This window comes from Hemicordylus capensis, chromosome 2 (assembly GCF_027244095.1).
Source record: "Hemicordylus capensis ecotype Gifberg chromosome 2, rHemCap1.1.pri, whole genome shotgun sequence".
Taxonomy (NCBI): Eukaryota; Metazoa; Chordata; class Lepidosauria; order Squamata; family Cordylidae; genus Hemicordylus; species Hemicordylus capensis.
This window is the reverse complement of record NC_069658.1, coordinates 211,798,195-211,813,015: the sequence shown is the minus strand read 5'-3', so window position 1 is coordinate 211,813,015 and position 14,821 is coordinate 211,798,195. Positions and strand designations below refer to the sequence as shown.

At 47.9% G+C, this 14,821-nt stretch overlaps 1 protein-coding gene across 1 annotated transcript in view; it reads right to left on the bottom strand.

The window, feature by feature from the left end:
* Positions 1-14,821, bottom strand: part of LOC128343763 (paternally-expressed gene 3 protein-like) — a 54,207-nt gene that overhangs the window by 38,377 nt on the left and 1,009 nt on the right. The window contains 3 exon segments of the mRNA XM_053293198.1: positions 331-413; positions 1,264-1,390; positions 2,709-3,233. Coding sequence (XP_053149173.1) covers positions 331-413; positions 1,264-1,390; positions 2,709-3,233 — 735 coding nt within the window.

The following is a 14,821-nucleotide window of genomic DNA, read 5'->3' as shown; positions in this document are numbered from 1 at the left end:
CAAACCTTCCTTTCCTCCTAGGGAGCAGATGGAAACATCTCTCTCTCTCTCTCTCCTTACCTATCCACTATGTAGTCCTTTAGATTAGAGATAGGTCTTTCCTATCTAAGTGTATTTAACCAATAAATGTTTAGTGTTTAGTCATACAAGGATCTCCATGTGTTTTCTCTAAACAGCCGCAATATCCAAACCATCCTCTGCTACCTACTCTGTAACTGGAGTGTGTGCTCATTCCTTAGTGCTCTGCTGTTTTACCTATTGGGGGTAAAAATCAACAACCTCTAACACTTTCTGCCCCACATTCTCCATTCCCAGCAATCCCTCCTCTACCTTCTTCGGTGGTCTTGAAGCATCTTCCGTCCCACCTGGCAGAAGTGAGGGCTGAGAATGCATTGGCAGCGTCATTCCAGCACCTGCCAAGGACACAAATGTGACGGGATGATGTACAAGAATAAAAGAGAGAGAGAGAGAATCAAATCTAGAGTTAAAAATTCTCATGTTGGCTTTGTGCAGAATTCAAAATGCAGTTTTGGACACATCAGGTTGATGACTGTCATAACACAATCTATTGTCTATTTAAACTGTGGGAGAGGCTGGAGAAAAGGGTCTACCACCACCCCACCCCACCCAAAGACTCGGGTGAAGATAAAAGCAAGGCAAGGATTTCAGGTGCTCTCCTTCTGTCAAACCTATCAGACAGGAAAATGGGCCAAGATATTTAAAAAGGAATGGGGGGAGTGTTAGGGAAATGCCCACTCAGGACGATTTTTCCAAAGTAAAGATAAATTGGGTTGGAGAGCTAGTCTTGGAGTAATAACCATAAATTGTCCCCTTCGCTAAACAGAGTTCATTATTATTTGAATTTGGATGGGTGAATACATGGGACCCCGCTCTGCCCCCCTTAGGAGCTGGGGTCATGGCTCAGTGGGGCACTGGGTGCTTTCATGAAAAAGGTCCCAGGTTCAATCTGGGGCAAACCAATCAAAATAGAAACTCAAGTTCCCTCCAGTTTTTCCATTATAGCCAGTCAAATGAAACCCTCTCTTCCCCTCCAAAATTTAAATATCCCTTTCAGATCCAACGGTAGAACAGCAACTGTGAACCTTTGAGCCCTGCACAGTTTCTGAATACAGAACACAGGGAGGAAGCAATCACATGTATAATGCAAACCTTTGAAAAGCACAAAGTGAGGGTAAAGGCCTCATTCCTTCATTGGGGTATCGGGGGGGGGGATAAGGGGGCATCTGTCCCATACTTCCTTACCCAGCAAGTTGGCCCCACTGCTGCCCTTCTGGGGGATCTCCTTGGACCTTGGCCTCTGCCTGGTGCCTGATGGAGCCTTCTCAGCATCAGGGACGTCAGGGCCCACTTCCAACAACAGTCCTTGCACCTGGAACAGACAGAAGGAGGGATTCCCAACAGGGAGCAGGAAAAGAGGGATTAGAAAGGGAAAGGGGCAGGAAGGTCCCAGAGGAAAGTGCCTCATACTGAGTCAGATCCTTGGTCCGGTACATACGTATGTCAATTTATATGCTGCCTTTGTTAAATCTAGTTTAGTATTGTCTACACCAGCTTCTTCTCCTGGCCAACATCTGCTTCTGTCTCTTGAACAGTTTTTAGAAAAAAAGTAAATATGTGGCTCTTCACCCAGGCTTCTGAATGAAAGTATTGCTTTTGCTGCTGCTGCTGCTTTGTGTTTTATATTTTTTTAATTGGATTTTTAAATAGAGATTTTATTTTTATATTATCTGTCCCTTTGTATTTTATGTATTGTTTTTTAATTATATTGTAAACCACTTTGAGATTATTTTAATGAAAATCAGTATATAAATCCAACAAACAAGCAATAAATGTATATACTGTCTTCCATAAATCTAGCTCAGTATTGTCTGACTGGCAGCGACTTCTTCTCCAAGGTTTCAGGCAGGAGGTTATCCCAGCCCTACCTGGAGATGCTGCTAGGGATTGAACTGGGGGCTTTCTGCATGCAATCAGATGCTCTGCCACATGCCCAAGATAGAAGGCCCCTCACCCGCAAAGGGGTTGAAGTGGGTGGATCATCTCCATGAGAGGTTTCCAAGTTGCTTTTTTATGCCACCTCTGGCTTCCTTTTCCTCTCCTGGGCCAGAGCCGGATTAAGCCAGTGCGGGGCCTGTAGCATATGTTATAAAGGGGCCCTAATTTTTTTTTTTTTTAAATACACATAAATATTAAAATGTAAATTATTTACTTGCATAGTAAAGTGATTCAAATTTTTTTCATTTGCCATATTTTAGAGTATGAGAGACCAAGCCACAAACTCACACTCACTACAACAACAGTGAACATTTATATACCGTTTTTCAATCAAAATTCTCCGAGTGGTTTACATAGAAAAATAAAGAGTGGAGAGATGCTTCTCTGTCTCCAAAGGGCTCACGCTCTAAAAAGAGAAATGTGGTAGGCACCAGCAACAGCCACTGGTCAGATGCTGTGCTGGGCCTTCTCTTAAAAGGCACATTTAGCAGAAAAGGGATATTTTAACTAACATGGACCAAATAAAACAGGCAAAGTTTTAACTTTAATTCCCAGTTGGAAGCTGGGCGTGCGGGGCCCTCAAAAACGCGGGGCCCATAGCAAATGCTACATTTGCTACTACGTTAATCCGCCTCGGCTCCTGGCTCACATTCTGAGTCCTTTGCAGCTCCCAAGATAAACTGCTCTCTCACCTGCTGTTCTTCCTGCCTCTTGTCCTCCGCCTGGCTCAGGAGGAAACCTTCTGCCAGGGCCACTGCCTGGGAACTGGTCTCCGCTCCACACTCTCTGATCCAGATCTCCAGCTCTGGGGGCAGGATGCTCAAGAACTGCTCCAGAGTCACCAGGTCCAGAATCTGAGCTTTTGTGTGTCTCCCTGGCTTCAGCCACTGCTGGCAAAGGCTGTGGAGTTGGCTGCAAACTGCTCGGGGCCCCTCGGCCGGCTGGTAGCGGAACTGCCTGAAGCAGAGGCGCTGGTCCTCAGAACTCATGAGGTCCTCAACAACCAGCATCTTCTGCTTGGCCCTTTCCCAGAATTCCCCAGAGCTCTCCACTTGTCCGGCCTCAGGGCCTTCTCCTGCTTCGCAGCTCGCTGGGTCTTCCTTCCCATCTTCCATTCGTGCGCCAAGGCAGCCTCCAACCATATTAAAAATCAAAGGATTTCCTTGTTGTGGGATGGAGGTTTTTGACACCCAGAGTCCACCTCCTGGATCTTCTGCCTGTATGAAAAGGAGACAAATGCTAAGAGTCAAAGAGAACCATCAGGGCCACAGAACGAAGCCTTCAGTGCAGGATCCTTCCCTTTGACCTGTTCCTGATAACTCCCCATCCCACTTCCTCCTCCTCCTCCTCTGGGCTTTCCCACACAATGGAGCCTCCTGGGGAGCAGCAGAGTGCAAACCTCAGCTGCTTAAAGCCACACCCTCCTCGTTTCCCATTTCCAGCCATCCCCCAGGATGCTAGGAGGACAACTTGCATCACCCCTTGGGAATATCCGCCTCCTCCAATCTCCCCCACCCTTGGCTGCCAAGAGAGAAGCACATGCAGGTGGCCGGCCTGTGGGGGAAGAGATCACTCCAGCACCAACATTTGGAATGACTTGATTGAAAAATAGCCAGAACGGGGGGCGTGGGGGTGTTAAGGACTGAGAGGGAACGGACAGACAGTAAAAGTAAAATAAAACTTTCAGAGCTAACCCCTAGTTCTGTACTTTTAGACGAGAGGCTTTACTCGCACAGCTTCTCTTCACAGCTCCATCCTTTGAAACAGACACACAGGAGATTGTGTTCACTCCCTCCAAGGTCAAGACTCTAAATCTAAATGATAGAGGTTTAGTTCTGTCCTGTGTGTGACACTTCGGAGGAGGAGAGGAGAGTGCCAGCTGGGAATGTATGCCTTATCTAAGCAGACCTCTTACCCAACACAGTGAACGCCTCTGGTCCTGAGCTATGCCATGCCAAGTATTGTCCAAACAAGTCAATTAAAAAAGAAGACTAGTATTTTTAAGCCCGTTATGATAACGGGCGCTAGCTTTCTATCCCGTCTTTTCTCTCTCTCTCTCTCTCTCTCTCTCTCTCTTTCTGTCTCTTCCCCCCCCCCCTTGTCCCCTCTCTCTTTTTGTTTTTTGTTTTGTTGTTGTCTCTGTTTTTGTTCCTCCTTATTTTGCTTATACTTTTTGGGGGTGTGTGTGTGGATGAATAACGGCCAAAATGGCCCATGAGAAGGTGGCCGCCCCCGCCTATCGCCCTCCCGCGCACCCAGCTGCCGGAGCCCACCTTACCCGCTCCAGCCCGAAGGAGAAGAGAGGAACTCGGAAACAGAGCTATTCTCTGTGTTAAGCTGCTGCCCATACTGTCGCAATGGACGCAATAGGCGTCCTTTGCGTCCATAGCGGCAGTTTGAGCAGTGACTTAGCACAGAGAGGAGCTCTGCTCGTGAGCTCCTCTCTTTTCCCTCGGGCTGGAGCGGGTAAGGTGGTCTTCGGCAGCTGGGAGGGCGATAGGCGGGGGCGGCGACCTTCTCATGGGCCATTTTGGCCCTTAATCTTTTTTGGGGGGGAGTGGGGAAGGTGATTTTGGGCAGCTGGGAGGGCGGGTGAGCAGGCGGCGGCGGCGGCTGTGAGCGGGCGGGGGCCTCGTTGGCGGCTTTGCCGCCACCTCGCCCAGCTTCATTTTGGGCAGCTGGGAGGGCGGGTGAGCAGGCGGCGGCGACGGCTGTGAGCGGGCAGGGGCCTCGTTGGCGGCTTCGCCGCCACCTCGCCCAGCTTCCCTGTCCCCCGTCTCGGTCTTCCCCCGCCGCCATTGCCCTTGCCTTTTTCAGGGCGGCCGCTTCTGGTTGCCTCGGCCTCCTCACTTTCCCCGCTGCCACACACCGGCTAATGGCCGCCCGTGGCTGTGGGACACTGGTGTCTGAGGTCCTGTGTCCCTTGGGCTCTTCTGGGCCTGTGCTTCGCGCAGGCCCAGAACAGCCCAGGGAGGCAGGGACGCAGATCCCCAACGTTCCAAAGCCACGGCCACTCACTTAGCCTTTTATTATATAGGATTCTTTTCTCCCATATCATTAAAGATTCAAGAAGTTGTTCTAGTAAGAAGTAATCTGCCTACTTTTCTTTCACCATCCTTACAACTATACCAGATTTGGTCCAAATTGGTTCCCACTTGAACCTCAAATGTTCACATGTCCGCCATCTTGAATCAGGGTGGATGGCTCCATGAGAAACCACATCGTTGAGGTGTCCCTGTGTGTCACTCACTACAACTGTATCAAATTTGGTTCAAATCAGGGAAGACAGTCCACAAGTTAGCCCACTTGCACCTCAAACATTCAAGCGTCTGCCATCTTGAATCAGGGTGGATGACATCATCACAAACCATGCCAACCATGCCTGCAGGTGTAGGGACATCCCTCGGTATCCCTACACCTGTAGCAAATTTGGTTCAAATTGGTTAGACGGTTCACAAGTTAGTCCACTTGCACTGCCTGTCTGCCATCTTGAATCGGGGTGGTTGACGTCATCACAATCTAAACCGTTGAGGTGTCCCTACAACTGTACTTGATTTGGTTCATATTGGTCCAGGCATTGCGAAGTTCATAGAGGGGGAATGGACACACACACACACAAAATGCTGGGTGATCTCATAAGCCTACTTGAAAGTAGGCTAAAAGAATAACAGAAGTAATCAACACTGACTTAAGCTCAAGGCACACCCTTATGTAGAGGGATTCAGACAGTAGCAAGTACAGAATACAGAACCAAAAGACAATAAGCAAGCTTGAGAATGAAGAACAGTCCATCTCCCCTAAAGCACAGGAATAGCTTGCACAAAAATCACCTTCCCAGACAGAATCCCTCTGACACTCACTCCAGATCCCACCCTACACACACAGACACACACACACACCTCGCCCCACTGCCCTGAGAACACTGCTCCAGCCTCTGATAAACAGTTTCATGGGCACCTTCCCACTCCCAATTCAAAACAAGGCAGAAGTCGAATGAGCTCATTGTCACGCTTGCTACTGGGCCTTGTTTTGGCTAGGAGGTGAAGGCCAGAGTGCTGCACAACAGCAGGTGTGCTCTGCACAAACAAGTCGGAGGAGAGGATGCCCAAAATGGACTTAGTAAAGTAAAGTGTGCTGTCAAGTCGATTTCGACTCCTGGCCAGTGTTCCCTCTAAGGCCTGCACGTGCTGGCCGGGGGCTGCTGCACCACTTGAAAGACAGCCCTGGCAGCATAGGGGAGCTGGTCTGGTGGTAGCAAGCATGACTTGTCCCCTTAGCTAAGCAGGGTCTGCCTTGGTTGCAGATGAATGGGAGACTTGATGTGTGAGCACTGGGAGATATTCCCCTCAGGGGATGGAACCACTTTGGGAAGAGCAGTTCCCAGAAGGTCCCAAGTTCCCTCCCTGGCAGCATCTCCAAGATAGGGCTGAGAAAGACTCCTGCCTGCAACCTTGAAGAAGCCGCTGCCAGTCTGTGAAGACAATACTGAGCTAGATAGACTCGGATGTGGCAGCTTCCTATGTTCCTAACTGTAACAAGCCTGGGGGACATGGCATTACAAGTGGCCTCAACACAGACATTGGGGGTCCTCCACATCTGAGGCCATCTTAAGCAAGAATCTCAACTTTGTCTCTCGAGCCCAGCCCACACACAGATACTCAAAATGACCAGAAGAGTGGACAGTGCATCTGGTGAGGGGGATGTTCTCCCAATAGGCCAGGACACCCCCACTCACCCTGCCTAGGCGGCTGCTGCTATGCCCAGAAACCTGGTGGTGGACACAATTCAGAGTGATTTACATTGCCTACCGTTTTCGTATTCATAGACCTAGTGTCTGCTAGCACCGGTTTTGTGGAAGGAGGGCTGCTAAGAGACCTACTAGGGCCTCCTTGGATGGGAGAAGGACGCATCCCCACAGAACCTGGCAACTTTGTACATGAAGGACCGGTTGTCATCTGAGAGCAGCATCTTGGTGTAGACGTGACTAGAGCGGCCGGCAGGGCCAGATTAAGGGCGACTGATGCCCTAAGCACAGACAAGCAATGGTGCCCCCCTCAGCCCCCTCCATTGCTTAACTGACAAGACATTAAGGCTCAAGCAAATTATTTACTTATACCTTAATATTTATTTAATTTTGTTTAAAGTTTTCTTCTAGATTTTTTAAGGTAAAACAAAACAGTTCCACTGCCTATAATTTCTTATAAATAGCCGCAACAGAAGGAATGATTGAGAGAAATATTTCATCTTCAAGGTCGAACATCATAACATACAACCATCTTTTATGTGAAGTTTTATCAACATTTTGTACTGCTCTTTACGGTAATCTTTCACAAATCAATGAGGCCTCTGCTAGCCCAATTTCATCCCACCATGGGAACCACCAGGCTCGGCTGAGAGCCCGGTGGTTCCTAAGTGGGTAACCCGCTCAAGTAGACCGCCCTTTGCAAGCAGAGGCGTAGCTAGGGAAAATAGCGCCTAGGGCAAACACTGAAATTGCGCCCCCTGTCCAAGCATCTGACACCCATCTTTGAGATAACTTTACCATAATATCAGCTGAAAAAGACAACTCAGGCTCCTTAATCTTTTAATATTTCAAAAACTATTTAGCAGTGGACGTAGCCAGACCAAAAATGCTGGAAAACTACAAATTTCAGTATGCGGGGGCTCATGAAATATCCATATACTATGTGGAGGTGTACTTGGAAAACTAAACAGAAGTGCCTGCCTAATTCTCTACTATGCATTGTAGCATAGCTATTATTTACGTTTTTAAAATAAATGGAGAATTTGACTTTTCCCAGATACTCTGTAAATAATTAAAGGATATGCAGAGTAAACAGTGTCACTGCTTGGAATATATTCTAGTCTTTCAGAAAGACAGTTAAAATGAGAGAAAGAGAGCAAAAAACTCCCAGTGGGCCTTAATATTAAGGATTTCACACTGATTCAAAGACAAACTCACCATTAATAGCCATATTAGCAAGACATCACATTTAACTCACTTATCACAAAAAGCAAAGTAAGAGCAAATGAATACAATCCTAGCTCATAAGCGTCAGCTCAGTAAACACAAGCCCTGATTCTCTCTGTACATAGTGCCAATCTGAATATGTGTACAGTGTCTTATATTATATATTTATTATTATTATATTTACCCATAGCCCCTTTGGGGGGCTTCCTAAAAGCTGGGGGGGGGTTGCAAAGGTTCCCCCTCACCCCACTGGCCTCAAGGGCCTCGCAGGGACCAATTGAGCATGTGCAGTGGCTGTTTTAAAAAATAATCTTTTTTTTTTAAAGGCCACTGAAAACAAAATGGCCACCGTGCATGATCAAATGGCCTCTGCAAAGCCTGGCATAGGGCCTCACAGAGGCCATTTGAGCATGCATAGTGGCCATTTTGTTTTTGGCAGACATTTTTTTAAAAAAACATTAATTTTACAAAATGGTGCCTGCCTTCAAGTGGCGCCCGGGGCACGTGCCCTGCCTGCCCCACCCTATATACGCCCCTGCTTGCAAGTGCTCTGCAAGCCCCGTTTTTGGGATCGTGAGTAGCTGCGGCACGACGCCGCACTGAAGCTACTCACGAGTAGACCCCCAGCGGGAGGCTGAAAAGCAGCATCCCGGCTCGGGAGGTCTCTCCAGTATGCCCTGCGTGCTTGCGCAGGGCATACTGGAGCTTCTGGGGGCCATGTGGCCCCTGAACTCCCCAACCCCTGCCGGCTCCATCACGGAGCCGGCAGTTGTGTGGGCGGCTGATCCATCCACCCAGGCAGGTCTGCCCGATCGTCTGCATGGAGGGCGGGCTTAGCCCAGTCTCCCCGCAAACCCGGATAAAGCGGGTCTCACTGATCGTGAGACCCGCCTCAATGACCTTTTACTTCAGATACATAGTTTAGTAGTTTATTGAAACTTTAGTCACTCACCGAGCCAAAAAAAGCAGTTTTTTAACAATGCAGAGTAAAGTCGAACATGGCAGATGAAAACAATTACAAAAAATCTATTAAAGTTGAGTGTGGCAGTGAAATGCAAGGTGGCAAAAGAAATGCAAGGTGACAATAAGGGAGGCGCAAAGAGAGTTGGAGGAACATTTAGCTAAAAGTGTCAAAGGGAATAATAAAAAGTTCTTTAAATACATCAGAAGCAGGAAACCTGCCAGGGAGGCTGTTGGACCATTAGACAATGAGGGAGTGAAAGGGATTATAACGGAGGATATGGAGGTTGCAGAGAAGCTAAATGAGTTCTTTGTGTCCATCTTCATGGCAGAGGATACAGAGCATATGCCTGTTCCTGAACCAGACTTTTCAGGGATGGGGGTTAAAGAACTGAGTCAGATAGAAGTGACAAGAGATGATGTTCTAAACTGTCTGGAAAAACTGAAAACTAACAAATTGTCAGGGCCAGATGGCATCCATCCAAGAGCCCTCAAATGTGAAATTGCCAACCTCCTTTCCAAAATATATAACGTATCCCTGCAATCAGGCTCTGTATCGGAGGACTGGAGAGTAACAAATGTAACACCGATTTTCAAAAAGGGATCCAGGGGCAATCCGGGAAATTACAGGCCGGTTAGCTTAACATCCATTCCAGGCAAATTGATGGAAAGCATCCTCAAGGAAAAAATTGTCAAGCACATAGAAAAACAGGCCCTGCTGGGGGAGAACCAGCATGGCTTCTGCAAAGGTAAATCTTGTCTCACAAACCTTTTGGAGCTCTTTGAGAGTGTCAACAAGTGTGTGGATCAAGGTGATCCAGTTGACATAGTATACCTGGAAAAAGCTTTCAACAAAGTTTCTCATCAAAATCTCCTTAACTTCGCAGAAACTTAGCAGTCATGGGATAAGGGGACAAGTACATGTGTGGATTGCAAACTGCTTGAAAGACAGGAAACAGAGGGTAGGTATAAACCGAGAGTTTTGACAATGGAGGCAAGTAAGAAATGGGGTTCCCCAGGGATCTGTACTGGGACCGGTGCTTTTTAATTTATTCATAAATGATCTAAAAGTAGGGGTAAGCAGCAAGGTGGCCAAATTTGCAGATGATTCCAAACTCTTTTGGGTTGTGAAGTACAAAACAGATTGTGAGGAGCTCCAAAAGGATCTATCCAAACTGGGTGAATGGGCGACAAAGTGGCAAATGCGGTTCAATATTGGCAAGTGTAAAGTGATGCACATTGGGACAAAAAAAACCCCCAACTTCAAGTATACGCTGATGGGATCTGAGCTGTTGCTGACTGACCAGGAGAGGGATCTTGGGGTCATGGTGGACAGCTCGTTGAAAGTGTCGACTCAATGTGCGGCAGCTGTGAAAAAGGCCAATTCCATGCTAGGGATCATTAGGAAGGGTTTTTTTAAAAAACGGCTAATATTATAATGCCCTTATACAAAACTATGGTGCAGCTACACCTGGAGTACTGCGTACAATTGTGGTCACCACATTTAAAAAAGGACATTGTAGAACTGGAAAAGGTGCAGAAGATGGCAACCAAAATGATCAGGGACCTAGAGCTTTCTTATGAGGCAAGGCTACAACACCTGGGGCTTTTTAGTTTAGAAGAAAGGTGACTGTGGGGAGACATGATAGAGGTCTATAAAATCATGCATGGTGTGGAGAAAGCGGATAGAGAGAAATTCTTCTCCCTCTCACATCACACTAGAACCAGGGGTCACATCCCATGAAATTGATTGCCAGGAAATATAGGACCAACAAACGGAAGTACTTTTTCACACAATGCATAATCCACTTGTGGGATTCTCTGCCACAAGATGTGGTGACAGCCAACAACTGGGATGGCTTGAAGAGGGGTTTGGATCACTTCATGGAGGAGAATTCTAGCAATGGCTACTAGTTGGAGGTAGGGATGTGCAAAAAATTTCAGGCACAGAACGATCTGTGCCCGAAATGAACAATTTCGGGTGATTCGGGGCCAAACCGAATCACCCCCGATGTCCCCCAATATTTTTTGGGCACGAGCCGAATCACCCGAATTTCGGGCATGAAAAATTCGGGTGATTGGATTCATGGTTGATTTTTGGTGATTTTTTAAAGTTTTAGTGACTTTGGGGCAGTTTGGGGGCATAGCATGGGATCTGGGCAAAAGGAGTGGGGTGGGGTGGTAGTGCCTAATGGGTGCAGGCTACCACCTCAATTTCAGGGGGATTGGGCAAAGGGCTGATTTTTGGTAAATTTCTGAAAATTTCATGTCTTTGGGGCAGATTGGGGCATATTGGGGCAGAAAGTGGGGCCTGGGGCAGAATAGTGGGGTGGGATGGTAGTGCCTAATGGGTGGAGGCTACCACCCCAATTTCAGGGGGTTTGGACAAAGGGCTGATTTTTTGAGAATTTTTGAAGTTTTAGTGACTTTGGGGCAGTTTGGGGGCAGAAAGTGGATCTGCCCCAAAATAGTGGGGTGGGGTGGTAGTGCCTCATGGGTGGAGGCTACCACCCCAATTTCAGGGGGATTGGGCAGAGGGCTGATTTTTTGAGAATTTTTGAAGTTTGGGTGTCTTTGGGGCAGATTGGGGGCAGAAAGTGGATCTGCCCCAAAGGAGTGTGGTGGGCTGGTAGATAGTGCCTAATGGGTGGAGGCTACCACCCATCCCCAATTTAAGAGTGATTGGGAAGAGGGGTGAATTATGGTGAATTTATTTGTATGAGGTTTGTCTCCATAAGGTGAAGTGTGCTAAACTGATTACTTCCTCATATTATTCATAGTAAAGGAAAGTGTGAAAAAGTGAAAGTGGGGTCATGAGAGTTGTTTAATTGAAAAAAATCTCATTTGCTATGATAGAATGAGAATTCACACCTTAGAAAAAACTTCTGAGGTGTGAATTCTCATTCTATCATAGCAAATGATAGACAAACCTCATACAAATAAATTCACCATAATTCACCCCTCTTCCCAATCACTCTTAAACTGGGGATGGGTGGTAGCCTCCACCCATTAGGCACTATCTACCAGCCCACCCCACTCCTTTGGGGCAGATCCACTTTCTGCCCCCAATCTGCCCCAAAGACACCCAAACTTCAAAAATTCTCAAAAAATCAGCCCTCTGCCCAATCCCCCTGAAATTGGGGTGGTAGCCTCCACCCATTAGGCACTACCACTCCACCCCACTATTTTGGGGCAGATCCACTTTCTGCCCCCAAACTGCCCCAAAGTCACTAAAACTTCAAAAATTCTCAAAAAATCAGCCCTTTGTCCAAACCCCCTGAAATTGGGGTGGTAGCCTCCACCCATTAGGCACTACCACCCCACCCCACTATTCAGCCCCAGGCCCCACTTTCTGCCCCAATATGCCCCAATCTGCCCCAAAGACATGAAATTTTCAGAAATTTACCAAAAATCAGCCCTTTGCCCAATCCCCCTGAAATTGGGGTGGTAGCCTGCACCCATTAGGCACTACCACCCCACCCCACTCCTTTTGCCCAGATCCCATGCTATGCCCCCAAAATGCCCCAAAGTCACTAAAACTTTAAAAATTCACAAAAAATCAGGATTTTGCCCAATCCCCCTGAAATTGGGGTGGTAGACTCTACCCATTGGGCACTACCACCCCACCCCAAAATTTTGCCCCTGGGCCCCTTTTTACCCCCCGAATCGATTCGGATTCGGATTTGGGTTAAATCCGAATCCGAACCGAATCAAGGGTGATTCGGGTGACCCATATTCGGGCACAAAACAGAACAGGGGTGATTCGGTTCGGGTCCGAGCCGAATCACCCGAAATCCCGAATTGCACACCCCTAGTTGGAGGGCTATAGGCCACCTCCAGCCTCAGAGGCAGGATGCCTCTGAGTACCAGTTTCAGGGGAGTAATGGCAGGAGAGAGGGCATGCCCTCAACTCCTGCCTGTGACTTCCAGCAGCATCTTGTGGGCCACTGTGTGAAACAGGATGCTGGACTAGATGGGCCTTGGGCCTGATCCAGCAGGGCTGTTCTTATGTTCAGTGAAAGAGTTAAGGGCATGATAGCTAGGGGGAAACTCTGTGGTGCCCCCCTTCTCTTGATGCCCTAAGCACGTGCTTGTTTTGCCTTATGGTTAATCCAGGGCAGGCGGCTGGGGTATTAAAGAAGCAGGGGAGATATGGGCCTGTCCTGACTGTCTTTATAAAAGGGACACGAAAGGTGCACATGTTCTATGGTCAGTGGCGGAGCCTGACTGCCGGCAGCCCGTGTGCGGCCGAAGCCTCACTGACCCCGCCCCCTGCGTCTGACGTCAGACACGGGGCTAGCCACGCCCCCACATCTGACATCAGACGCGGGGTGTGTGGTCTGGCTCCCGAACGGAGCGTTGAGGCTGCATTCAGGAGTTGGAGTTCAATTCCCAAAGGGGCCTCGTGGCTCCCACTTAGGAGAGAAACCAGCACCCCCGTGTCTGACGTCAGATGCGGGGGGGGGGTGTCGGGGCAATGAGGCGCGGCCCCTGATTGGGCACAGCCCAGGTTCTTTGAACTTGTTGGTCCAACGGTGACTCTGCCCCTGTCCATGGTTTCCACCTCCTCAGAGTCACAAGGGCAGAGCCTTTCCATGAATTGGAGCTTCTTGTATTTGCCTTCCAGAATGGCGGAGGGAAGAGCATGACACCAGGTAGGGGTGAATGCCCTTCTATGGCTTGCTATTTCCAATTGTGCCAGATGTGCAGAGGGAGAGACAGTAAGCCTACGACAGTCCGGGGCCCGAAAACCTGTCGCCTTACTTAAATCTGCCTGGCGTTCCGTGTCCAGGATCCTCTGTATGATGGCCGTTTTCGCCTTGTCTCAGCACATTGTAAGCAAAATGGAGGGAGAGAAGCCCAGCTGTGCCACTTTGTTGGAGACGGCCCGTTTTCATGAAGAGCTCCTGGGCTCTGGAATGCACTCCCAGCAGAAATTCGTAACCGGAGTTCATTATTGGCCTTCAGGAGTGCCCTTAAGACCTATTTGTTTGACCCAGCCTTCCAGGGTTTCAAAACCGTAAACGTTCAGCCTGGTTTTCCAGGGTTTTACAAACTGTCTTAATTGTCTTAATAATGGTTTTATGCTGTCTTTACAGTTTTTGATTTTAATAGTTAATTGATTTTGGTTTTGTTTTAATGTAAACAGCCCTGAACCATTTTGGAAGGGTGGTATAGAAAACCAACCAACCAATCAATCAATCAAATAATGGGAGTTGTCGGCCAACATCCAACCATCTACCTCCAACCATCTACCTGTACCCTCTCTGGCAGCTTTTATTAGCCATGAAGGGCAAGGGTCAAGAGCACACAATGTCGCCCACACACTGCCCAGGATCTTGTCCACATCCTCAGTTACTGCAGCCTGAGGATGTGGACAAGATCCTGGGCAGTGTGCGGGTGACATCGTGTGCTCTTGATCCTTGCCCTTCATGGCTAATAAAAGCTGCCAGAGAGGGTACAGGTAGATGGTTGGAGGTGATTATTAATGCCTCATTAAGGGAGGACAGGATGCCATCGTGCCTCAAGGAGGCGGTGGTAAGACCATTAATATTTTTATTGTCATTTTTACTGTATGTTTTTTAACTTTTGTAAACCGGCTTGGGATTGTTTTTAATGAAAGGCAGTATATAAATTTAACAATCAATCAATCAGTCAGTCAATAAGTGATAGATATTAATAAGCTTTGAAGCCTTGGGAATAGCTGTGCTACAATCTAAGTGAAAAGTCCTGAAAGATCTAAAATGGTGGGTAAGCCGCCTATCCCAACGTTTTAAATAACAACAAGAATCCTGGTTATTTGGCCATGGATACCTGCTGAAGCAATGCATGTTGGGCTCACTCTTCTCCAGGAAAATTTTTCTACGTCCAGTT